Source organism: Myotis yumanensis, unplaced genomic scaffold, assembly GCF_028538775.1.
Source record: "Myotis yumanensis isolate MYYU_CA2020_CCGP unplaced genomic scaffold, mMyoYum1.0.hap1 SCAF_2, whole genome shotgun sequence".
NCBI lineage: Eukaryota > Metazoa > Chordata > Mammalia > Chiroptera > Vespertilionidae > Myotis > Myotis yumanensis.
Genome location: NW_027223753.1, coordinates 76,309,010 through 76,336,797, shown reverse-complemented (window position 1 = coordinate 76,336,797; position 27,788 = coordinate 76,309,010). Strand labels below are relative to the sequence as shown.

At 37.7% G+C, this 27,788-nt stretch overlaps 1 protein-coding gene across 4 annotated transcripts in view; it reads left to right on the top strand.

The window, feature by feature from the left end:
• The window catches only part of CDKAL1 (CDK5 regulatory subunit associated protein 1 like 1), a 643,254-nt gene that overhangs the window by 213,856 nt on the left and 401,610 nt on the right, over positions 1-27,788 (top strand). For all 4 annotated transcript variants that reach the window (XM_070405653.1, XM_070405651.1, XM_070405652.1 and 1 more), the window contains one exon: positions 2,213-2,333. In XM_070405653.1, coding sequence (XP_070261754.1) covers positions 2,213-2,333 — 121 coding nt within the window. The remainder of the gene's footprint in view (positions 1-2,212; positions 2,334-27,788) is intronic.

Here is a 27,788-nt window from a genome sequence, read left to right as displayed (position 1 = left end):
TGCCAGCGGGGAGCAGACCTAAGCTGCAGTCGGACATCCTTAGCGCTGCTGAGGAGGCAGGAGAGGCTCCCACCACCACTGCTGTACTGGCAGCCGTCAGCCTGGCTTGTGGCTGAGCAGAGCTCCCCCTGTGGGAGCACACTGACCACTAGAGGGCAGCTCCTGCATTGAGCGTCTGCCCCCTGGTGGTCAGTGTGTGTCATAGTGACCAGTCATTCCCAGTCCTTCTGCTGTTAGGGTCAGTTTGCATATTACCCTTTTATTATATAGAGGCCTGGTGCACGGGTGGGGGCCAGCTGGTTTGCCCTGAAGGGTGTCCCGGGTCAGGGTGGAGGTCCCGCTTGGGTGCTTGGCCAGCCTGGGTGAGGGGCTGATGGCTGTTTGTAGCTGGTCACACCCCCTTCAGGGTGGGGATCCCCACTGGGGTGCCTGGCCAGCCTGGATGAGGGGCTGATGGCTGTTTTCAGGCTGCCTGCACCCCCTTTAGGGTGGGGGTCCCCACTGGGGTGCCTGGCCAGTTTGGATGAGGGGCTGAGGGTTTTCAGGCTGGCCAAGCCCGCTGGCGACTGAAGCTCCCAGCCTCTCCTTTTTTTTTTCTTATTCTGGGATTTATTTACCTTCTATAATTGAAACTTTGTTGCCGCTCCAGCTCCGAGGCCACGGCCTGCTGAAAGCAGGTATCTGGGGTTTGTTTTGCTTCTATAATTGCAACTTTGTTGCTTAGAGTGGAGCTCAGAGCCCGGCTGCAGCAGGGAGGAAGCTTGGCTTCCTCCATCACTGGAGCAAGCAAGCCTCCTGCTCGCTTCAGCTGCGTGGCTGCTGGCCGCCATCTTTGTTGGCGGTTAATTTGCATATCCTGCTGATTAGCCAGTGGGAAGCATAGCAGAGGTACAGTTAATTTCAATCTTTGTCTCTTATTAGATAGGACTAGAGGCTCGGTGCATGAAATTCATGAACGGGGAGGGGGGGTTTCCTCAGCCTGGCCTGCACCCTCTCGCAATCCAGGACCACTGGCTCCTAACCGCTTGCCTGCCTGATCGCCCCTAACCACTCTACCTGCCTGCCTCATTGCCCCTAACCCCTCTCCCTGCCTGCCTGATCACCCCTAACCACTCTGCCTGCCTGCCTCATCACTCCTGACCCCTCTGCCTGCCTGCCTCATCACCCTAACCACTCGCCTGCCTGCCTCATCGCCCCTACCTCTCTGCCTGCCTTCCTGATCGCCCCTAACCCCTCTGCCTGCCTGTGTGATCACCCTTAACCACTTGCCTGCCTGCTTGATCGTCCCTAACCACTCACCTGCCTGCCTGATCACCCCTAACTGCTTGCCTGCCTGATCGCCCCTAACTGCCTCTGCCTTTGCCCCTACTGCCGCGGTTTCGTCCGGAAGGACGTCTGGAAGGTCATTAGGCTGTCCGGTCTAATTAGCATATTATGCTTTTATTATTATAGATAACTGAATTGTTTATTTACAGTGGTTAAATTTTATAGGATGTATCTTATAAAAATAATATGTATGTATATAATGAGCAAATGACAATGTAAACCCAAAATAATTAGGGAATCTGAGGGGACGGAATTCTTTGTACTGTTTCCTCTTTTCTACAACTTATAATTAATTCAAAGTTCAAAATTATTGAAATTTTAATGGTTTTAGAAATGGTCTAATTTTCTTTCGTATTTTTTAAAAAAATGTTAAAAAACATTTGTTTTAAAAAACTCAGTTCTAAAGTGGGTTTTTTAAAAAAATCAGTTTGTTCATTCTTTACTTCTTTGATTTGCTAATTGCTTTGACCAGATAATCTGCATTTGCTTTCTCTCCCCACTTCCTACCCCGACACAGTGCAAACTTGGCCAGCAGGCCTAGTGTTCAAGTGAACCCTTCCTGCTTCATATAAGTATTAGGTCTATGCTAATGAGCATTCATACCTGTAGAAAGACATTCTGAAGATATTTTTGTTTCCCTCATCTGTGCAGTAAAATGTGCCACTATTATAAGCAAAGCACTTTCCACTGTAGGACATGAGCACAGCTGTTTTTCCCTTTGGCAATATTTCTTAGGTTCAACGATCACATCTCTAGGTTTTCTTTCTTTTTTTTTTCTCACAAAAAAAAAAGTTAAATGAAAATATTAACACATTTGTTGAGAGCAGTAAATTAAAGTGAAATTGTGTGACTCATGCTAATGCAGGTCTGTGTGCTTTATTTGAAGGTCACTCTGTGAGACTGCTGGGTCAGAAGAAGGATAATGGGAAACGGTTGGGGGGAGCACCGTTGGATTTGCCGAAGATTAGAAAGAATCCACTGATAGAAATCATTTCCATCAATACTGGGTAAGCTGCTCTCCAACTTCCTCATAAAATATTCAATACATTTCATGAATTCAGGTGTGATTTTTTTCTTGGACATGCGATATAGAAAAGTAGTTGTACATTTTCATGAGAAAGGAAAATGAAAAAGCTGTGAAGCACGTGATTATAGTGCCCTCTAAAATGCTCCCTGTATGCAAATTATACTTACATTTGCAGCAAGCTTTTATATCTTTGATTAATATTATTCTAACTTCTCATTTTTGGTAATAAACACGGATTTCATTTTACAGCTATGCCCTTGGTTAAAATCTTTTTAAAGAGATCATTTTATTGTGGAGAATGGTTAACATGCTCATCATTGTGGATTGTTTTGTCTGTAGGGTTATAGTAAATATTACCCAAGGTACTAAGCATTCTTTGATTATTAACTATCTGAAATACATATTTGAAATATGTTACTCTTAGAGTTCTGGAGGTCAGAAGTCTAACACACGTCTTACTCTGCTAAAGCCAAGGTTCTCGGGGAGAAATCCGTTTACTTGCTTTGTTCAGCGTCTATAGGCTATGCACATTTTTTGCTTATGGTCTCCTCCTTCCATCTTCAAAGCCAGCGCATTGTATTTCTTTGTATATTCCATAGTCACATTCCCTCTGATTCTGATTCTCCCACTTTTAAGTGATTATATTGTGATTCATTGGGGACCCCTGAATGATACAGGATACTCTCCCTATTTTAATGTCAGTTGATTTGCAACCTTAATATTTGCAACCTTAATCTCGTTTAGCCTGTGAGGCTCCAAGGGTTAGGGTAGTATAAAAGAAAATTGTAGGTTGGGAAAAGAATCAACAGAGGCATAGGAGTGGACCATGTAATTGTTTATGAAGTAGATAATTTTGTTCAGTTTGTCTGGAGTTTTCAGTGTGTGTAAGGAAAAGAGTGATAAATTACCTTTTGTGTGAAGAATCTAATTACACTTAATTGAGTGATAAAGGGAAAGGAGAGCCCCTGAAGTCTGGTGCAGAGGTGAGAATAATCATAGTGAGGCATTAGGGAGGGTATTCTGGCGCAAGGTTGTAATGGAGATTGGGGCTGGGAGATTGCTGGATACATAGAGCGCACTTAGGCCCTTAGTGCCCCAGCCAGGAGGGAGTGAGAGCCTGAGTGGTGGTTGTGGGAATGGAAAGCAAGAATAGCATCAAGTTTTCGGAATGATTTAGAACATGGGGCTTTGTGCCCTAACCAGGTGGCTCAGTTGGTTGGAGCATCCTCCTGTACACCAAAAGGTTGCGGGTTTGATCCCCAGTCTCCGGTTGGGGCATGGACAGTAGCCACCAGATCGATGTTTCTCTCTCAGCGAGTACGTGTGGTTATTTACATAGAGAAGTACCAACCAAGTGCTGTGGTCAGGACAGCAGGGAGGCAACACATACACAAAAGAGGTGAGCTGAGGCTGAAAAAAGCTCACTTTTGTCAGGGTGTCCCATGTATGTAATTGCTAATTTTTTCTGGTACTGAGACTGGAGTGTGGAGACAGAAGGTAATGTAGGGGACACACAGTAAAAAAATCAGATATTGGGCCATAAAGAAAATCTGTGCTTTATTATGCCTTCTCTGTCATTACTAAAGTCATCATTTTTGACAATACCTTGACAGTTTTTTGTTCTTCCAAACCAAGAGTTGAGTGCTGCTTAGCAGTTCTGATATAAGTTATGTCATTTTTTAGATGCTACTATCCTATTATGTCCAGTTTGAAGGGTAATCCTCCCCTGGGCTAAACACATTTTAGAAAATAGTGTTTAACACTGTAATACTTTATCAATACTTTTTCTTTTAAAATTTATCTTGTCTTGTTATTTTCTATCTGTCAGACATAAAATAATGGTTTTTGGGGACCTTTAAGGGGAATCTAATTTTCTTTGAGATTATGTACCTAAAGCTTATTATCATTTTTACATTTACCCTGGCCCCCTAATAATATCTTATTAGCTCTTGGAAAACAAACTAACTTATTTGTTTTCACTTTCTTTCTGTAATGTCCAGAATTTATCAGTCCCTATTCTAGTGCTAGATAGATAGGTGCTAAATATTTGAATGAATGAATGAATGAGTGAATGAATCAATAAATGAACAAATGAACAAAGAGGAATGCAAATTTATTTTACATCAGTGTTTTTAGAGGAATATAGTTATTACTAATAGCTTTTTGTTATCTTTCTGGTTCTAATGATTAAATATGAAGTAGTTATTAACTACATATAATCATAATGCATGTGAAAATATAATTATTATGTGCTTACCATATTACCAGACATTGTGTTAGATATTATGATATATACAAAGATAAACATTTCCCGAATCAATAAGTAACTAACATCGACTGGAATAATCCAAAACAGGCGACTATGAACTCAGGGTCAGTTGCAGCTCCTGTGTGAGGAGATTCGGAGCTCACTTATTCCATATCCAGTGCAGTTGGGTCTGAGCGTGGCACCCTTTCCAGGCGGTGACTCCTCTGCCCTCTGAATTTCAGAGCTTTGAGGCACAGATGTCCCTCACAGCGCCTCTAGAAGCTACAGTGGCAGCACCACAGTGGAAAGCTCTTCTGCCATTACCAGCACACAGTGGGAAGTAGAAGCCTCAAATGCTATCTTTTATGTTACTCTTAAATTACAGCTTTTCAGAAAAGTATGTTCTATAAAAACAACTTTAAAGATATTTAACTAAAAGTGCTCTTAAAAAGCTTGAAATAAGGATCCAAAGAGATCCTGCTTGAGGTTTGAATATATGTGGGATCATCCTTATACTAAAGTGAATTTTTTTAACACTTTGAGTAGATAAAATGTGGGATGTTTTATATAATAATCTCTTTGGCATGGCTCTATATTACTATATTCAGTAATGACTCTTGAGTCCTTAATATCTTTGCATGGTGTCAAGAAAAAGATATTCATATTTTTTCAGCTCATGCTATACTGTTGTTCACACATCATGATTATATAAGCCATGGTCCTGTGCTGAATCTGCTCCTCCTGAGAATAGCTTCTCCAGCCCCAGTGCCATCCCCACCGACAGCTGTTAGACATCATGACACCTCTTGCTAACAGGCACTATCTCCAGATAAAACATCTTCCAAAAGTAATTCAACACACTTTATAGTCATTCACTTATTTTAAAATTATAGCTTAATAATACTTTGCAAATTAACCTAAGCCAATTTTGCCATGCATAGCTCTTAGGTGTTTTTTTTTTTTTTTTAATAGAGAATAATAGCTACCAATGAGAATTAGTTGCTTCCCTATAGCCCAGCTGTCAAATTATAATGAAAGCAAGTCCCAGTCCAAAATCTGCAATAAGAATTTATTAAACAAGGTGGCACCGTCCAGCTGTGCTTGTAAGCTTAGTGAAGTCCTAATTCTCTCTTGTGTAGGTGGTTAAATCAAACCTTGCATGAAAGGTTCACTTTAACCAGATGATACAAAACTGTCAGCTTTAGGCAACCAAAATCCTCTACACAAGGCTTAGAGTGAGGGGAGGGGAGGGACTAAGCCACAATAATATTATTATTTTTTAATTTAATTTTATTGTTTAAAGTATTAAAAATAGTAGTACATATGTCTCCTTTTTTTCCCCATCGACCTTCCCCAGGCCTCCACTGCCCGCCCGGCACATGCCCTCACCCCACCTCCCCAGTGTCTTGTGTCCATTCGTTATGCTTATATGCATGCATACAACTCCTTCCTTGATCTCTTACCTCTCCTCCCCCTCAACACTCCCCAGCCTTTCCGGTGTAATTTGAGTCTGTTCTATGCTTCTCTGCCTCTGTATCCATGGTTCAAGCCAGTGTGACCCAACCTGTGGTCTGTGGACTAGTGCAGGTATTAAGTTCTGATGGCTGGTCTGTGACAAGTATAAAAATTGAGAGCAAATATTTTAGAAACTCTTAAGGCAGTTTAACATTACTGCAGTGTCTTGTAAGTTATTTCATTATATTTTACCCCCAAAAATTTTTGGTTGCAAATAAAAATCCTTCCATCACTATAGATAGTTTGAGAAGCACTGGTCTTGGCCAGTGTACTGTTGCAAGGTTCTTTACCTTATTTTGGAAAATATTTTAGCCAATTTGCTTACTTTTACTGACACTGATTTCACTAATGAGATTCCATTTCTACTGTCTTTTATGTTATTATTTAATCACTTGTGGTTAGTAGTTAAGTACTACTTTCACAAATGAAAACTTATTTTTGTCATTTATTATGTTAATTTGCAAAGCCTCTGCTTATGACTAAAGATAAAAGAAAGATAGCTAAAACTTAACCAGTGATTTTTGTAAGGTAGAATTTCTGATTAAAAACTAGCAAAGAGAGACTGTTCTTAGGGTTACAGCTTAAAATAACATATGTTCCCTGGCTGGATGGCTCAGTTGGTTGGAGCTTTGTCCCGTATGCCAAAAGGTTGTGAGTTCGAGTCCCTGTCAGGGCCCATACCTAGGTTGCAGTTTGGATCCCTAGTCGGGGCGCATACAGGAGGCAACCCATCAGTGTTTCTCTCTCATATCAATGTTTCTCTCTCTCTCTCTCTCTCTCTCCCCCCGCCCCTCGCCCTCCACCACCCCTGCCCTTCCTCTCTCTAAGCATGTCCTCAGGTGAGGGTTGAAAAAACAAACACCTCACGCATTCTATATCACGGTTTCTATCTTAAATTCTTTTCAAAAGTCAATTATAGACATCCTAACATGGCGAATGTGACACTTTAATCTAGAGGTTATAACTGTTCCTTTGACGCATCACTAAGTTGAGTAGAATCCTATTGTTATTATTCTTGTTCTATAAGCTTGTGGAGGCCAGGAACCTTGTCTCTTAGTCATGGGCCTGGAGTGTGGCCCCAGCCTATTCTGCAGAAGGTACTGGAGTCCCTGGTACATGGAAGAGAACTCTGTGCTTGGGTTTGGAGTCACAGACACTGTTATTTTCTAGCTGTGTGACAGGATGTATTGGATCATCTCTTATGACCTTTTTTCTAACATGGACACATACTGCCTACAGTGTGTGGAGGCTAACACATTATGGGCACTTTCATAAGTGTTTTGCTTAGAATTTTGATGTTGTTGTACTCTATAGTCTACCAAGTTCTCCAAGACCCTTTCCTTTCTTTTCATCCTTTGTACTGTTTAGTCAAGAAAGTTGCTGGTACTAGACTTTACATTTATCATCAGCTTGTCAATCTTCTACATTTTAAGTGAATGAAAAACAAACTTAAAATTAATCTTAGTCTATCCCATAACTTTTGGTACAGTGCCTTGCTCACAGTATTTACTCCATAAATATTTTAGTATTTCAGTGACAGCAGTGTTATTTAAATGCAGAAAAAAATTTCTGGCTGAGCAGGAATATAATTCTAATTACTTCTCTTTTGCTATAGATGATTATTTTATAGAAAAAAGAATATGTTAATGTGGACTATGACTGAAGTCAGACTTATCTCAAACAATTAAATGTGTGAAAATGAAGTATTTGTGGCAATTTTGAACTTGTTACATTTTTACTTTTATCCAAAAACTAGTTATTTTGAAATTTTCAGCTTTTTTGATGTATTCAATGAAATCCCCAAATACCTTATTTTTACTTAAGTATTGTACAAATGAAATTTTAAAGTAATCTTACTTTTAATGCACTATAAAACTATTCGGGAAAGATCATTCATAAGAACAGTGGATGGCACTATTGGCTCATACCTGTGAAGTAATTATTGTTAAGTTGCAGAACTTTCCAATGCTGGTTTACTAAGTGCCTTTAAGTATGTGGCCCAGTTAAAAATTTTAGGTAGTATTAGGAGGGGATTTAATCTTAAATCTTGTAAATTCTTCTTTATGTAATCATTATTTTATATAAACTTTGAAATGAATAAATAACTTTCCTAGTAATTATATATAAAGAAATGGCTGGTTTAAAAAAATCATTTCAAATTCTGGGAAGCTATAGGATATATCATTGTGCTACCAAAAAAAAGTGTGTCTTACCACTTTTCTGATAAACAAAATTGTTTAGTTTAGGGAAGGGAGAATAACTTTGAATTTGGATTAAAAAGCAAAAATTTCAATACTCATATTTAAGCACACAATTAGAGAAACCTTAGATTAAAGTTAATTGAATAGGATGGTTAACATTTTCCTCAAGTCAGTTCATAGATTATATGATAAGGATATACATTAATTATAAATAGTAATAGGTGCTCTTACAGTTTATAAAATTTATTGTTTTATTTAATGTGTACAAGACTTTTAGGTTTGCCCTTTACAAAAACTAAGCAAAAACTAATCCATGTCCGGACATTGATTTATTCAACAAATGTGGTTGAACATTTGTTAAGTTTGGAGGATAGAAAGATGCATTCATTTGGTGTCTGCCATTGAGAATCCCACAGGGTAGAGAGGGAAAGAAGCACAAAGCAATTGAATTATAACATTGTAAACACAATAGTACAGGAATAAACAAAGTTATCTTAGGACCACGGTGGATTGTTTGAATGAGTTAGGATGGACTCTCATAGAAAGTAGATATTTAGGCCATGTCTAAAAGTTTATCTCATAGGTCGGTTCAAAGGCAATTTAAGCGTGGGGGAACTCCACCCTTCCATGAATAGTGGTATTGAATTGTGAAAGGCCTTCTCTTACACAGAAGGATGAGTGTGGGTCAGTGTGAGTCATGTTGTGAATAATGAAATGGTATGGTAAGAGGAAGCTTAGAATGAAGTAGCTTGAGATTGCTTGAGTTCAAACTGAGCCTCATCATTTCATCATTTGCTGTGAGACATTGTATAAGTTATTCAACCTCTCTATAGGTCTCAATGTTCTCACCTATAAATGGGGATAATATTAGATTAGTGTTGTGAGAATTAAAAGAGGTCATCTGTTAAAAGTAATCAAGATAAAGCCTGGCTCAGACTACCTGTTTAATATAATCACTATTTTTTAAAAATTGATTTTTTTGAGAGAGAAACATCAATGTGGTGGCAAAACATTGATCAGCTGCCTCCTGCACTCCCCTTACCTGGAATCAGCCTGCAACCTGGGCATGTGCCCTGACCAGGAATAGAACTGGTAACCTTTCGATGCATAGGACGACACCCAATCAACTGAGCCACACCAGCCAGGGCAATATTATTACTATTAAGTTTATTACTATTACAGTTATGCAAAAGACAAACCTTAGGCTTAATTAGATTGCAGTTTGCTTAAGACCAGGGAGCAGTGAGTGGCAGAGTCATGAATTGAATCACAGTTTCTGACCAGTTCTTCCTTCTATAAAACACAAGTGGCTTTTAGCCCAGTTTGCTATCCTTGAATTGGAATTGTAGTTATTTAGTTAGTTGAAAAGAAAGCCAGTTAGAGATGAAGTTTGAGACTAGTGTAGAAGACAGACTACTAAACCTGAGAAAGATGTTGTGGGCCCCAAATTTTACTAAGAGAATATAAAATTTCTGCTGTATACTTGTACTATATTAGATGCCTCTTGAGATGCATTAACTTTATCCAGTTGAATGGCATTTGAATTTTCCTATTATGATGTTTGAAGGATGGGACTCCTAAATCATTTAGATTTAGAGATAGATGACCATTGTACCCTTCTGTTTTTTTCTTTTTTCTTTTTTTTAATCCAGGAGTTGAGTTAAGGTGCATAAAGATGAGTTGCACTTGGAGGACACAGAGAGAGGATGGAAGGGAGGCTGTATGTGTCCAAAGAGTTACCATCTGTCAATTTTCCTGTTGCTTCAGGAAAACTTATTTTCCAGCCCCATCTGGAAGGGGGGGAAAAAAATCCCAAAATTGTGTAGCCCAACTTTAATGAAGTATAATTGGATACACATGTGATTGTGGATAAAGGCTGCTCAGTTTTTTCAATACAAAAATAATATATATCTCATATTTATTTCTGAAACCACTTTGCCCTGATTTTACTACATCTCAGCATGGTAGCAACATTTGTTTTATTTTTTCTAACCCTGACAAAGCAGAGTGTTTTGTTTGGCTTTTATAAAGGCAATAGTGCATGTAGTTAAGACCTCATTTACTTTACTCTGATGATGTAGTCTCTGAAGAATGTCTATTTTTCTGTAAATCCACTAAGGAAACTGGGTTTAAGTCAAGGTCATTATTTAAAATTCTTGTATGTGTTTTTAAACAATGTATGTAACTTTGTGATTTGCAATGTATATTTCCGTGGTTATTTTTAGGTTATCCTTAAAATAAGTGTTAATTGTGAGAGACATTATGGGTTTAGGAAAATCTATCTTGTAAAGTACCTTTTATGGATTGAGTACTGCTCTTGAGATTTCTGAAGTGGGATTTCTAGTCTGTTCTCCCTACCTCCCTCATCTCTGTTTTCTCTCCCCCACATCAGCCACCCCTCCCCCACATCTCTACAAATTTATGGGAACAAGCTATGTTAGGATAGATTTGTTTATTTAGCCACTTGTGACTGGAAGATATATACCCAATCAAGATAGGTGGTCTACTTTATTCAGTGGTTTGTTCACACAGTCATTTGTTTATTCTTTGTACTCATTCACTAATTGATTCAACGAACATTTGCAGAATGACTCTATGTATCAGGTACCCTGCTAAGTGCAATATAAGAAACAGGGCTTACCTATTTTATCATTGCCTTTGAGAGTCTCACAGTCTAGTGTAGTTTAGTTAACCAGTAAATAATTCAGTTTTAGTCTTCATCGGATATAATTAATGTCAGTTCTTTTTATATGTGTGAGACTGAAAGTTTTGTACTTAGAAATGACCCCAAATATAAAGAATGAATAAAATAGGGCTTGTATAAAATATAATGGCTGCACATGGGTATGTACAACATATATAGCATGTTAGGTAGTGTGATCCTCTTGGTAACTGATTACTGTTGAAAATTCATTCATCATTGTCACATATTGTTAATATTCTGGAATTCAGGCAACCCATGACTCCTCTGAATGTTGATTCCACACTTACTCTATTAAATGAAACACCTCTGATTTCATTTCCAAAGAATGAAATTGTTAAGACCCCTTTTTTGCCATTCTAGCTTCATTCTTTTTTTTTTTTTTTTTTTAAGATTTTTAAATTGATTTTTACAGAGAGAGGAGGGTAGAGGGAGAGAGAAACATCGGTGTGACAGAGAAACATCAATTGGCTGCCTCCTGCACACCCCCTACCAGGGATTGAGCCTGCAACCCGGGCATGTTCCCTGACTGGGAATTGAACCAGCAACCTTTCAGTGCATGCGACATTGCCCAACCAACTGAGCCACACCAGCCAGGCAGGGCTCTAGCTTCATTCTTATCTCTACTATTGGCTTTTTTGTCTTTTCTCTGTTTTCCTACCTCAATTCTCAATTACATTCAAAACAAGAAGCAAAGCAATGAAGACAGGGTGACCATCGCAGCACTGATGTTGACACATTGAACACATTTTCAAAAAAGGGATGTCAGATGCCTATGAAGAGAGAGTGGGGATTAAGGTCTGCTGCTGCTGAAAGCAAATTTTGTGATGTGTATAATGATGTCCAAGAGTGGCTACATGGTAGTTGGCATAATGTGAGTTTTCTGTGTAACTGAGTTGACTTGCACTTACATATTTTGCTTTTATAGTTATATATCAAATGGTTAATTTTCTTAATTTTATTGTGGCTTTATTGTCCAAATACTTTATTTGGAAAAAAAGCTGTGGTTCATCTATATACACAAAGGAATACTATTTGGCTTTATAAAAGAAAAAAACCTTAACCTTGATGACAGCATGGATAGACCCTGAGAGTATTATACTAAGTGAAATAAGCCAGTCAGAGAAAGCCAAGTACCATATTATTTCACTTTTATGTGGAATCTAATGACCGATATAGACTAACAAAGTAGAGACTGACTAATGGATACAGAGAATAGACTGACAGCTGTCAGAAGGGAAGGGGTTCGAAAGCTGGGTGAAAGGATTAGGCAAAAACAAAAACAAACTCATAGACACAGACAACAGTATGGTGATTGCCAGAGTGAAAGGGGCATGGGGGAGGTAGAAGAGGGTAAAGGGGAGGATAAATGGTTATGGAAAGAGACTTAAGGGTGGTGAACACATAATACAATATACAGATGATGTATTATAAAATTGTATACTTGAAATTTATATAATTTTATTAACCAATATCACTCAAAAATTTCAGTAAAAATTATAAAAGAAGGAATTGTTTTTTTAAAAAAAGAATATTCTGTATTTTCTTATTTATCCTATCTTACAGTCTTTTTATCTTCTTTAAATTATTGTTTTGTTTCCTGCCCATTCCTTCATCTTCTATGCCTCCTGTCTTTTCATGAGGTGCCATTATCATCAGAATACTTTGCTAGAAAACGTTGGTCTTCAGTACCCCCAGTGTGCTGTGTTCTCCTTTGTCTGATAGAGAATGATAAAGGGTTTTCTTTTCTTTCGAAGAGTTGAACGTGGAAGAGCTTTGTTTCTGAATTGAGATATATTGACAACAGCCAAAAAGCAACTTTTATGATCTGGACTAGATTATTCATTCTTTTTAGAATACACTACTTTATAAATTTACCTTTGTCTTTTTATTTTCTTTCTGTTCTGATGGTTTTAACTGCAGTTAACCTTGTCATGTCTAACATGTACTACATATTATAAAGCATAGACTTTCGAATATATTTCAATAGGATGAATTCACAGAAATTGAATTATTATGTCAAGAATCTTTTTATGTGTCTTAGACTGTGAACTCAAAATGCTTTCCCAAACATTGCCTTATAACGCTAACAGTTAGGAGGATACATGTTTTGTTCCCCTATAAAGTCTTCATTATTATTCCCATTTTATGGAAACTTAGATTGATAAGCTCCCATCTTAGTAGAAATGTAGCTACCATCTTAGTAAATTTAGCTAAAATTTGCTAAATTTTGAATATGGGAGGCCTTTTGGCCTAGTGCTAACAACGTAATTTTGGAGCTAACCTGCTTGGATCTCAATCCTGGCTGCAGTGCTTACTGTGTAACTTTGGGAAAGTTTCTTTGTGTATAAGTTTTCTCATCTCTAAAGTGGTAATTATAATAACATCTGTTTCATTGGGTTGTTATAAGGATAAAGTATATCGATGTATAGCTTCGAATAACATGACAAATAATAGTTACTACAGGAGTGGCCAAGAGTAGGTTTACAGTGGTTCATATGGAAAAAGACATGTGGGTTATGATTATTACAATAGCTTTATTAACTGTTTTTTGAACTTACAACTGTAAACCTACTTTTTCCACCCCTGTATATACATGATTGCTGTCATTATCATCATTATTAATTAGACTATGTTCTCTTTATTTTTTTATCCACATAGAATGTTTTTTCTTTCTTAAACAACATAGACATTTTGGGTAATCAAATTATTGAACCATTTAAATGCTTGTGTGAGTGAATGAATGAAAGAGGAAGAAAGAAAGAAAAGAAAGGAGAAAACCTGGAACCCACATGTTTCACTCTTATGCAATTATTAGAGGCCTGGTGCACAAAATTCTTGCATGGGTATGGTCCCTAGGCCTGGCTGGTGATCAGGGCTGATCGGGACCTTCTGGCTGACAGCTGGGGCATTTCTTTATTCCCTGCCGACCCCTGGTGGTCAGCACATGTCATAGAGAGCGATCGAATTCTTGGTCTCCCGGTCGAATTCCTGAGGGGACACTTTACATATTAGTCATATATATATATATATATATATATGACTATTTATATATTAATATATATATATTAATATATATATTTATATATAAATATATATATATATATATAATGTTTTATTAAAAGCCTCATTCTTTTGTGTGGTAGGTAAGAAAGAACTAGTTGAATTTAAGTATATCTATTGTAAATATATGGAATTGCCACTTGTAATAATTTCTTGACAAATGTTTGGGTGGATAGTAGAGCAGAATGGTAGTTTGTAGAATGGGCAGCAGTTTGATTTGAGCTTTTTATTAATGGCTTATAATGCCTAAGATCTTTTGTCAACTAATGAGAATGGACTGGGGCCTTTTTTTCTAAGGGATAGGAAAAAAAAGCCCTCTTAATTAGGATACACTTAGCAAACTATTTTATATGTACCTATATTATTCGTAGCTCTATAGCCAAATATCAATTGTCCAGACACCTTCTTAGCACAGATCTATTTTTGGATAATTAAAAACCCTTTTGAAAGATTTATATGTACAGAAATAGTTGGAGCTGGAAAGGATTTTAGAGATTTAAGATCTTTTCATAGGTGATGAGGCTGAGGCCCACTGGGCCTAATCACCCAAAGTTGTGTGCTCACTTCTAGGAGAATGTGGTTCATGACAGAAAGAGGCTGTTCTGACAGGTGGTACACCTTGACCTTTAGGGTTTTAGAGGTTGGTGGAAGGATTAAGCTTTTATGGTCTGCAAGGCATCATAAGAATAATATTTTGTGTTAGCTTGTATTGAAGTATATATAGGTCAGAACACTAGGAAATAGTAAATGGTATTACTTTGGCCAATGTTTGGTGAGTAAACAGTGGAAAACAGTGAAATGGTCTTTCTGTTAAGTGAATTGGATTACATCGGATAAAGAGGCCCTTGAGACATAAGACTTCTCTTTGGACCTGTGAGAATCTTCACAAGAACTCCAGGTTTATATCTCTCTGTATTCTTCTGTTCCCTAATTATTTGCCTTTCCCATCCATATTTCTGGTTCTATGCTATACTTTCTTTTATTCCTGTAAGTTTATGTTTTTAATATCCTTAGCACCTAAAAGTGACTAGCGTATGGAATCCTATCTAATAAAAGACAAAAGGGGTAATTAACCGTACCTCCGCTACGCATCCCATTGGCTAATCAGCGAGATATGCAAATTAACTGCCAACAAAGATGGCGGCTGGCAGCCATGCAGCTGAAGCGAACATGAGGCTCGCTTGCTCCAGTGATGGAGGAAGCCAAGGTTCCCCGCCTGCCGTGGCCTGGCTCTGAGCTCCGAAAGCAACAGCTCCAAAGGCAGCAAAGTTTCAATTATAGAAGCTAAACAAATCCCAGTTACCTGCTTTCAGCCAGCCGCAGCCTTAGAGCTGGAGTGAGCAGGACAGCAACAAAGTTTCAATTATAGAAGGTAAATAAATCCCAGAATTAAAAACAAAAAAGAAAAAAAGGACAGGCTGGGAGCTTCAGTCGCAGGCCAGCCTGAAAACAGCCCTCAGCCCCTCATCCAGGCTGGCCAGGCACCCCAGTGGGGACCCCCAACCTGAAGGGGGTGTGACCAGCTGCAAACAGCCATCAGCCCCTCACCCAGGCTGGCCAGGCACCCAAGCAGGACCCCCACCCTGATCCGGGACACCCTTCAGGGCAAACCAGCTAACCCCCACCCGTGCACCAGGCCTCTATCCTATATAATAAAAGGGTAATATACAAACTGACCCTAACAGCAGAAAGACTGGGAATGACTGGTCACTATGACACACACTGACCACCAGGGGGCAGAGGCTCAATGCAGGAGCTGCCCTCTAGTGGTCAGTGCACTCCCACATGGGGGAGCTCTGCTCAGCCACAGGCCAGGCAGACGGCTGCCAGTACAGCAGTGGTGGTGGGAGCCTCTCCTGCCTCCTCAGCAGCGCTAAGGATGTCCGACTGGAGCTTAGGTCTGCTCCCTGCTGGCAAGTGGACATCCCCCAAGGGCTGCCGGGCTGCCAGAGGCATGTCTGATTGCCAGCTTAGGCCCAATCCCCCGGGGAGCAGGCCTAAGCCTACAGGTGGTCATCCCCCGAGAGATCCCAGACTGCGAGAGGGCACAGGCCGGGGTGAGGGACCCCCCTCCCCCACCCCCCGAGTGCACAAGTTTTTGTGCACTGGGCCTCTAGTATCTCAATAAATAAAAAAAGTTTTTATGACTCAATTTGTAAATGCTAGTTGTATGTTTTCATTCTAAAGTCTCTCTTACTGTTTCCTGAGTGTTGACCTTATATTTTCAGCCTTTCTCAGTTTGTGTTCTCTGAATTACACCTGAATGTTTTAAGGCAGTTCATTATATATAATGAATTAACTTCTCTCCTAGATATGTATGTATGTATTTATTTAAAATTTTTATTGAATTTATTGGGGTGACATTAGTTGATAAAATTATATAGGTTTCAGGTGTACAATTATATAACACATCATCTGTATATTGTATCATGTATTCACCACCCCAAGTCAAGTCTTCCATCAGTGTTTATCTCCCTATAACTCTCTCCTCAGTATTTAGGTTGGTAAATAGCTGTGTATCATTTTTGGGAGACTTGAGAAAATAATCACTTAGAGCCTAAGCGGTTCTCAACCTGTGGGCCATGAACCCTTTGGCGGTCGAAGGACCCTTTCACAGGGGTCGCCTAAGATCATCCTGCATATCAGATATTTACATCATGATTCATAACAGTAGCAACATTACAGTTATGAAGTAGCAACAAAAACAATTTTATGATTGGGTCACAACATGAGGAACTGTATTTAAAGGGCCAGAAGGTTGAGAACCACTGACTTAGACGATTTTCTGTAGTACTTAATTATTTTGGAACACTGGTTGAGAAAGGCTGATTTATTTACTTCATCAGACCTCCCTAAAGCTTACTTTTCTAAGGAACATCCTCATTGATTGATTGACTTCATTTTGATGTCAGTTGTTTTTTTACCCCACATTCCTTATTTTGCATAGACTTTGTTTTTACTAAGGGTTGTTGCTAAGTTTCAATTATGGTGACAAAGTTACAGTAAATGTGGCTTATTTTCTAAAAAGAAAAATAAGCAATAAGTATGTAATAGAACTTCCATATTCCTGTATTTTTCTCATGTAAAGCGTCTACTACTTGATTGTCAAACTGTCATTACTTGGGTGGGTTTATATGTGAGACATACTAGGACCATGACAGCATGAGATCCAAGGGCAAAGGAAGGAGACTGAAACTAGTAGATTGAGTCCAGTTATCACTGACTCTGCCAGTATAGCTGACCCTTGAGAGTCAGCCCTGTTTTCAGGCATGGCATCTAAGACTGTAACCTTCTGAATTCTTATTTCTAAAGAAGTCCATATTGGCTGTGTCAGGGCTCAGTTACATGGAAATAACACTATACCTTTTCATAGATGACATGATTATCAAGGATACAATGTAAACCACAAAGTTAATCATATTTATATGTACTAGCAATGTGTGATTGGAAATTGAAATTTAAAAAAACTTTACATAGTAACTCTAAGAAAATTTACTTATGCATAAATTCTTAGGTTTAACTCTAACAAATCCTGTATAGTATCTGTATGTTGTAAACTGCAAACATAAGAAATCAAAGTAGACCTAAAAAAATAGAGCGATATATGATGTTTATGAATTGGAAGACTTAACATAATAAAGTATCAGTTCTTCCCTAACTCATCTATAGATTTAAACTAATTTCAGTATGATTTCCAGTTATTTTTTTGTGTGGATATGGACGACCTGATTCTAAATTTTATATGAAGGACAGAGGAACTAAAGTTATAAAAATAGTTTTGAAAAAGAATTAAATTAGAGGATCACACCACCCTATTTTAAAACTTATTGTAAAGTAGCAGTAATCAAGACAGTGTGGTAGTGGTGAAGAAAGAAATAGGCACATAAGTCATTGGAAACAGAATAGCATGTTCAGAAATAGACCTGCACAAATTGGCCAATTAATTTTTAACAAAAGCACCAAATCTATTCAAGAAATAAGGAGTGTTTTCATCAAATTGTGCCGGAACAATGGGATATCCATATTAAAAGGGAAAAATCATTTACCTAAACCTCACATAATCATGAAAATTAACCCTAGAGGATCAAAGATCCAGATGCAGAATTTTAAAGTATAAAATTTATAGAAGAAAATAGAAGTTTTTGTGACCTGTGGTTAGGCAGAGTTCTCAGACATGCTACCCAAAGCACAGTCCATAAAAGGACAAATGATGGATTTCATCAAAATGAACAACTTTTGCTCTGTGAATGATACTATTAAGAGAACAAAATCCAAGCTACAGACTGGGAGAAAATATGTACATACCTAAGCGTAGGATTTATATTTAGAATATATAGGGAACTCTCCAAACTCATCATTAAAACAACCCAATTAAAAATGGACAAAAGACTTGAACAGACACTGCTCCAAATGGCAGGTAAGTACAATAAAGTTTTCTGTGCTGTCACCACTAGGGATACTGCAGCCCAACAGTAGCGGAAATTAAGAAACAATGATAGTACCAGGTATTGGCGGGGTTATGGAGCAACTAGAACTCTTATACGTTGTTGATGGGGATGCTAGATGATACAACCATGTTGTAAAAACAGTTTTGTAGTTTCCTTAAAAAGTTAACCATAAACTTATCACGTGACCAATAATCCCACTTCTGGGTATGAGAAATGAAGACTTAAGTTCATAGAAAAACCTGTATACAAATGTTTATAATAGCTCCCTTCCTAATTGTTCAAATATGAAAACAGTTCATATGCCCTTTAGGGGTGTGAATGGATAAACAAACTGTTATATTAAATCTATGGGATAGTACTGAGCAATAAAAATGAATGAATAATTGATATTCTTGTCATCTTAGATGAGTCTCAAAAGCATGTGCTGACTGAAAGAAGCCGGAAATAAAAGGTTATATACTGTATGATTTATTTATATAACATTCAAGAAAGGGGAAAACTTGAATGTAGTGATGGAGAAGCGCTCAGTGGTTTCCAGTGGTGAGATGAGGAGAGTGTGCCTGTAAAGGAATGACAAGCAAAACTGTCGGAGTGATGGAATCCTTCTATATTCTTATGGTCTGATTGTTCCCTATATCTATACATGTGCTGAATTCATAGCACTGTACACTCCCCAAAATATCGGTTTCACGATGTGCCAATTACTTTAAAAGTTAAGAAATTTTAAGGTGGAGAACTAAGGTAGGAGATTGAAGTTTAGAAGAAAAGGTTTACACCTCATTTAAGTAGGAAGCAAAGTTGTCTGGACATATGTAGAGGGAAATGGGTTTGGGTCAATAAATTGGAGAACTGAGCATTAGAACAGTTGCTGAGGGCAAATGAAGCATTACTGAAATTATCCTCAGTGGTGAATGGAATATTGTCACCTCCAGGTAATATGAGATAAATGATAAGATAGTTAAATGGCAGGATTATGTCGTGGTGTGATTTATTAAATAAAACTTTTAATTACCTGGTGTCACTTCCTATTAAAGACTTTTGCACTATTGCTGCCAGTTGCCACTTGCTGATCAGAAGACAACTTCTGACGTATGCTGTTGTGCTGGATGTGGGAATGGGCAAGGGTGGCATCTGGTTAGAACAAAAGTGCCACAGTCACAGAAGAGGCTTTGGCTTATAATTAAGCTGATGCCTGTGTGCTCTCCTTACCTTTATGCACACATGCACACCAAGCTCACTCATTTTTCTTGCTACTTTTTGCATAAAGAAATAATTATCGCTTTGGAACTTGTGCCTATAAAAACTGCAGAAGTCTAACTATGTATAGCTACTTTGACTGTCATAATGATTTGTTTAAATTTAATTTTCCATACATATACTGCCAGTTGTAATCAGGTCCTCATTTTCAATATTTAATAATCTTAACTGTATATTTGGAAGAATTGCAAATCTCTCTTTCACAGGGGCTGACTATGAACATATGTAGTGGTGGGAAATCAACAGCATGGATTCCTACAGTATCTAGGAGCATTCAGCCCTGCTGGAGCTGTTGGCCCAATATATATATATTTTATACTCTCTCCTACCTTTCTTGTCTTTCTTCTCCCGTCTGACTTTTCTTTCCTTTATATTCTAAGGAAGATGCAAGGATGGTGGATGAAAATAGAAAAATTTTTAGGGGAAAAGGGAAGAAAAAAGAATGACATGCTTAAAACATGGTTAATTTCCTATTAAGCACTAAAAGAATGAAAGAAGCCAGGCAGGAGCATTTGAGAAGTGTTTCATCATATATGTGAAAACATCACTGCACTGAATATGATGAACATGTATGTCACCCTCAAACTTTCTTTGTATACCTGTGAAATTCCTCCCTTTCCCACTCTCAGACCCTCTTGCCTCAGGTAACCACTGATCTGCTTTCTTTCCCTATAGATTTGTGTGCATTTTCTGTCATTTTACATTGATGATATAATGCAGTTTGTAATGGTTTTGTTGGGGTTCCTTGGATTTGCATTTTTATTTTTATTTTCATCTGTGCTTTTGCATGTACCAAAAGCTAATTCCTTTATTTTGCTGAGTAGTATTCTACTGCATGCCTGTGTCATGATTTGTTTGTCCTTTTGTCTGGTGACAAACAGTGCTGATTCCAGTTTTTGGTTATTACTAAGAAAGCTTCTTTGATCATTTGATTTTTTTTTTAATGGCAGCAATAGCTGCTTGGCAAACACCCCATAACACACACAGGGTAGGCAAAAATAGGTTTACAGTTGTTCATATGGAAAATACAATAATTACTAAGTAATAATACAAGAATAAACTGTTAGCCATTTTGCTAACAGGCTTCCAGAGAACATCTTATTTGCTTTCCTCTCCCCTCCTCTCCCCTCCTCTCTCCTCCTTCTCCTCCTCCTCTCCTCCTTCTCCTCCTCCTCTCCTCCTTCTCCTCCTCCTCCTCTTTTTTTTTTTTTTTAATCCAGGCCTCCTATGGCAGTTATTGGGATGTGATACACACTTATGGCTAACATATCTATCATTCTTTATTCTGAATCACCTAGTTTCACACATTAACTGACTCTGCACAGATATCATTTATAATCCATGTAGTGCTCTGAAATGCTTGTCGTGGGGTACAAGGAAGACAGTGGAAGATACAATGTAGAAAATTAACATTACGGGTTATTCAGCCCAACTGGTTTATTAATAAGGAGTTACTCGCATTGTCCTCATAAATATCTTATTATGTAATATACCTTCATCTCTGAATACATTTTAGTCAGTGATTTCTTACCTGTGAATTTCTATTAAAAAACTTTGGCCTAGAGAATACATAAATATTCTTAAAGCAAGTATAGTAACCCCCTTGATTTATAAGGAAGTGTTGGTAGGTAAATATTTTTATTTGCTGTATTAAGAAAAAAGCTGTAAACTTCTCTCTCGCTCTCTCCTCCTCCCTCTCCTCTTTTTCTCTCTCCATGGAGTGATGAAAATGATAGATTACTTTAGCCAATTTTGTGGTTTTATTCTTAAATGTGTTATGGATTTTAAGTGTGCTCTTACACAATATACTTAGTAAAATAATATTTTCTTTAGAGATATGTTTCTTTTCCACTGCAGTACTTGCTGTTAACTCTTAAAAAGTATGAATGAGTTATTTTTCTTTAACAGGTCATTCTATTCACCTTCTAAAATACTGATAAAGCATATTTATAATCTATACATGACATCTTATACAGCCTATACAATAAACAAACAGGAAATGAAAAAATTACTTCCTAAAATATTCTTATAAGGGAGATAGGAGATAATTTTATATTCTGGAGAAACAGCTACTGGAAAAAGAGAAACTTAAGGAGAAGCAAGGCTATTTGGTAGAATAAATTTCTGGTGCATATGGGCTCAAGAACATAGAGTGGAAGCACTTAGAAGAAAAAATGTATCTCCTCTACCTCAAAGGCAATTGAGTGCTAGAAGAAGGTGAATGAACTTCAGTTTTTTAGTCTTGTTTTGGAAAAAATGAAATGTCATATTTAGACCATTTGTGGAAAAATTTTCCAGGATTATATTTTCCACTCTATTTATGTGTCTTGTATCCTGTTAAAGCTTTGTATAGAACTACACCATACCATTATATAGTGACCACTTATTTGGAAAATACCTTTAATGCTAGTAACTCCTCATTGATAAACCAGTTGGGCTGAATTACCGTAAGGTTTGGGAATTGCATAAAGTCATTCAGTAAAAAATGTCTGGACTGCATACTGTGTGCCAGCTACGATATGCTAGGTATCCTAAGGGTACAGTGATGCAAAAAGAAGCATTTGGGAGTAAATTGTAATAATTTAGAGAAGAAATATGGTAGTACAAACTCAGGGAGAGACACTGAAAGAAGCGAGGCAAGAGTAATTGGGATTAAGAACGAGGTGGTTGGTTAGTTTGGGAATTAGGAAACTGCAGCCTGCAGGCCAATCTGGCCACTACTTTATTGGTATAGCTGTGATCCAAGAATGGTTTCTGCATTTTTAAACAGCTGGGGAAAATAACCAAAGGAGAGTAATATTTTGTGACACATAAAAATTATATGAAATTCAGATATCAATGCCATAAATAAAGTTTCACTGGGAAAGAGCCATACTCAATTTTTTATATTGTCTGTGACTGCATTTCATGCTACAGGGGTGGAGTTGAACAGTTGTGACAGAGAGTATATGTGGCATCGAGCAAGAATGAGTTAACATAGGAGTCCGGGCTGCCCTCTTTAGAAGGGCCTGGTTGGGGTTGGGGTAATGAGAGTGGGTTGACCCTCTTCTGGCATCTGTAAACCTGGCTTTAGAATTTTACTTGTGTTCATAAGAATGTTTTGTCTGCCAGGGGTCATTAACACTTGTATTTTTTCCTTCTGGAAGTCTGCAGTTTTGATAGTTGTGACTAGTCCTTGTGCCTCTGTGACCAGCCCAGAATAACAGCTCTGCAGTCTGAGTCTCAAGCAGACTGTCCTAGTCCAACACACTACCTGTGTGTTACTGCACTTCACTGCTGGAGAAAGGATTGTGGTTTGTATGGCCCCTGCGGGGAGGGAAGAACCTAGGAAACCTGTGAATGGTTCCTCAGGTCTTCCCCTGGTTACTGGTTACGTCCTTGTTTCTTGCAGACTGTGTATGAACTGTAGCCAGGAGCACAGCGGTCTCCTGACTACTGCAAATCCTAGTGAGTCAGCAAATATGTGGGTGATCTTGGGGCCCTGGAACAGGCGATTGCAATGATCGCATTGCTGTTCAACACATTAAAATTGTAGTGATAACTAACTCAACAGTGTTTTGAGTGGATGTGTATTGCTGTTCTTATTTTACTTTACTTTTTATTACCCATCATTACAAAACAAAAGAAGACAAAGTATATTTTGAACATGTCATTTTTAAGGCAGAGTGGAGTGTGGATTATTTTGTTATCAAATTATATGGCAAAGCATTCTGTTTACTATGCAATGACATGCCTAACTGTGTTGAAATAATACAAAATGCCTTGACATTTTAGACTAAGAATTCATCACAGTATTCCCAATTCACAGGAAAATTAGACAGTTTAAATGGAATATTTGTTCAAAGAAGAATGTCTTTACAAAAGTGAAAAATGAAAATAAGGCTGCAACTAAATTGAGTTTCTGATTGGCAATTCTGTTAGCCAAGCAAGAAAAGCCACTTATCAGTAGTGTTTTAATTAAATCATGGTTTGATTGTACCTGCTAAAAAAGTTGTGTCCAGTCAAAGGAAACTTCTTTATTAGACATTAGGTAAGATCAGTTGCTCAAAGGGTTGGGGACATGGAAAGCAACATTAGTAGCTATTTAAAAAAATAAAACAACAATTATTTCAAGTGGTTTTCTTTGTTTTTTTATTAGTCAACAGATGTTTCCAATACTACTCAATTGTTGTTTATTAAAGTAATTAATGATGAGTAGGAAGTGACAGAAGAATTAGCCTCTCTGAATAGCCTGTGTGGCATTCAATACAAGCTGAAGTGGAATCTGCTAAGATGTGTTACAACTGATGATGATAAAAATATGTGTAAAACTGGAAAAAGTCTTAGACAAATTTAAAATTGGGAAAATGTAGGATGTTTAAATTGTATAGTTATTCATTGTATTATTCATCAGCTGATACTTTGAGGAAAAAATTTAAATTTGTAATATTTTATTGAACCAGTGGTGTCATTGGTGAACTTAATTTTTTTCCTCACAGACTTAGCCATTGTCAGTTTCATGAATTTTTGTCAGAAACTGAAGCTAAGTTTCTTGACTTTCCTTATTACACAGCAGCTGGTGATTTAGCAGTATCAGAATTTTACTGTGATTTTTTTTTTTTTTTGAGTCAGGGTTTAGAATTAAAATCTTCCTGAATGAGAAGAACCACTTTCAGTTACTGTAACTGGACACTAAATGGCTTTGGAAGTTAGGTTTTGCTAAAGATTTGGTAATATTTCTTAATAAAGTTAACCTAAAATGAAACGATGAAATGGAATTTATATGTAAAACGCATGTTGCCGTAAAGTCATTTCGATAGTAACTAATGTTTGCATCACAAGTAATGTCAGCTTACTCTCTGCACTTCTTGTGCTGTCAAAGCTTACACCAAGAAGCAAGCTCTTCATCCTCACCAGATTTGAAGCAGATACATTTTTTTGAGCTCAAACCAGTTCTAGCAGCACCTTTTAAACCTCAATGCCAGAGCAAAGGAAATTTTCCTACTTCAGAGTCCACGTGTACAGTGACGAACTTCTACCTAACCATCCTAGGCAGTGGTTATCTGCACTGTGATGGGCTGCTAAAAGGCAAATACCAGGAAAGAGTTCTGTAGACCTTTCCCAGTGATGCCCGCTCAGTTAAGATCACACACTCACGTGCTGCCATCAGTATTTGCCATTACCCATCTGTATGAAAAGACATTTCAAAGATGAAATAAGTAAAATCTCATTACATTTCAGTATTAACAGAGGAACATTTGTAACTAATATTGATGATAGGGAACATTAACTTTGAACCCAAGTTAAGTAAAATATTATTCTCATTAATAAACTTATATTACAGAAACAATAGTACTTTTGTTATTATTATATTTTGAATTTTGTCAAGAAAAAGGTTATGGAAATTTGTTTTCTCTCATTATATAAATACATAATAACTTTGTTGGAAAGCCCGACCTGGAAAAATATTTACTATCTAGCCCTTCATAGAAAAAGTTTGCCACGCCTTTGAAATTGATCAAATGCAGAAATGTGAAGGAAACTGGGAGGAATTATGCCCAGTTTGGGCTGGGATATTGTGGCACTCTTCTTATAGACGGGGAGTTAGAAGAGACTGATGGCGAGGCAAGGGTGAGTAGTTGGATTCTGGACTTGTGTTTGAGATGCCTATGGGAAAGTTTCAGCAGTCAGTTGAAAATTTGAGTCTGGCCTTTAGAAGAGAAACTATGGCTAGAGTGCTGTCATTAGCATGAGATAGGAATAGAAACCATGGGTGTGGTTTTTAGTGCATTCTGTATTCCTTTAGAAAATAAATGTGTGTGTGTTTTTTTCTATGTTTTCTGTTGTGAAGCAAAGCTGTTTTTCACAGAGTTCCTGAAATACAGACTCTAGTCACTAAGTAACTAACTTCTGTTCTTTGATTTTATACTAAGGGGGTTATTTCACATTCTCTTCTTGACTGCATGATATAATTCCCTCTCACTGTGTATAACTTTAATTCTCAACTACACAACTTGAAGTAGAATTCAGAAGATTTGTTTTGAGGGCAAAAAGCATCCATGCACTTTGGCTCCATCAGTGTTGCTTGTAGAAACCACAGTGTTTTTATCAGGGGGAAAGCAAAAACTTGTTTACAGTGGAAAGCATAACAAAATCTGTGATCTTTTTGCCTGAGGACTCTTTCCAAAACAACTTACTGTAACAGACATCTAAGGTCAGTATTTCCTAATTAAGATTATTCAGCTGGAGCTTCCAGTCCCAACCACCACTCAGGGCCATTCCTTCTTTACACACACACACACACACACACACACACACCCCTTCCTTAGTACAGTGTGTATTTCAAGTTATTAGTCAGCATGCAGGGGCCATTTATTTATTTTTTTTTAGTTTAAAATAATATGATAAAGATGTCTAACTTCATATTACTAATGAGTTTTGACTTTTTGTGAAACCAAGTTTAGAAAACCAATATGCTGAATAGGTATGTCTCTTTGTTAGCTAACTCAGCAGAGAATTTATGTGTGATGTTTTAGTATATCAGGAATACTTTTTGTGTCTGGAGTACATAGGGATGAAGCATTGGCCTGAAGAGGCAACATACTTCTCTGCTTTCTGTGTTTGGTTGTTCTCACAAGAATACTTCATTCTAGTGAATACTCAGTAAATATTTTTTCAGTTGGTCTCAATAAAATCAGCAAAATAGAGAGTTATCAGTTGGAGAATAAATGAATTTATAAAGGGAGGTAGAAGACACAAGTGAGTCGTTCTACTTTTTGAAGATTATAAAAGCGACAAAAAAGTGGGGATTTGTTTGGCTCATTCATACTTTTTATTTTATTCTTAGCTGATTTTTTTTCTGTTAAGATACATGTAACTCCCTGAAGAAAGATGCTTTTATTTTTGAGGTCTCAGGAATAGAAATCACTCAGGAATATTTAGTATGTTTAGTATTCCAATTTTATAATATAAAAAGTTTAATAAATATAAGATAGGAAGGGAAGCTGCAAGTCACTTTAAAGATGGATGTAAACTTACAGTGGACATCCTGACAGACTGATAGTTATCCTTTATTTTGTATCCTATTTTTATATATTTTAATCTTCTACATTTTTTAATTATGGAAGCCTTTAAATATATAGAAAAGAGAGGATAGTGTCATGAACCCTCCAGTACTCACCAGACTGCCATAATTACCAACTGATGAGCAATCCATATTATTTCATCTGTCTTCCACCATCCACTATGCCTTTCTTGCCATAGCACAGCTGGATTATTTCAAAGCAAATTTGAGACATTGTATTATTTAATTGGTGAATACATCAGTTATGTATACCTGCAGAAAAAAATCTTGGCTGTTATTTTTCCTTTATGGAGAGAGAGAGAGAGAGAGAGAGAGAGAGAGAGAGAGAGAGAGAGAAGGGAGAGAGAAAGAGGAAGAGAAAGAAGAAAGTGGAGGAGGAGAGGAGGAAGGAGTAGGAGGAGGAAGAGGAGGAGGAGGAGAAGGATAAGAAGAGGAGGAGGAGGAGGAGGAGGAGAGAAGAAGGAGGGGGGGGGAAGAGGAGGAGGGGTAGGAGGGGAAGGGGAGGGAAGACCCAATACCATTGCCATACCTAAAATTTAATAGATTTCCTTACTGTCAATAAACACCCAGGTTCCAAACTTTCATGGTTAATGCTCTTGCTCATTCATTTTCTCCCTCTCCTCCTTCTACCACCATCTTTACAATTGGTTCTTTTGATTCAGGACCCAAACGAGTGCTACACGTTGCTTTTGGTTGATGTATGCACCACCACAGCACTGGTCATGTGTCCTAGTTAGACTCAAAAGACTCAACTAACTTTAGTCTAATACTGCTTTTATTTTGATTCAGAGAAGGATTAGGGGCAAGGGACATAGCAGGCACAACATCTTCATCTTATCAGGAAGCCTACCCTACCTACCCTAATATATAGCTTCTTTTTACCCTCACCTGTATTAGGCATTTTAACAGCTGTGGTCCAGAGCCAAGGAGAGTGGATGC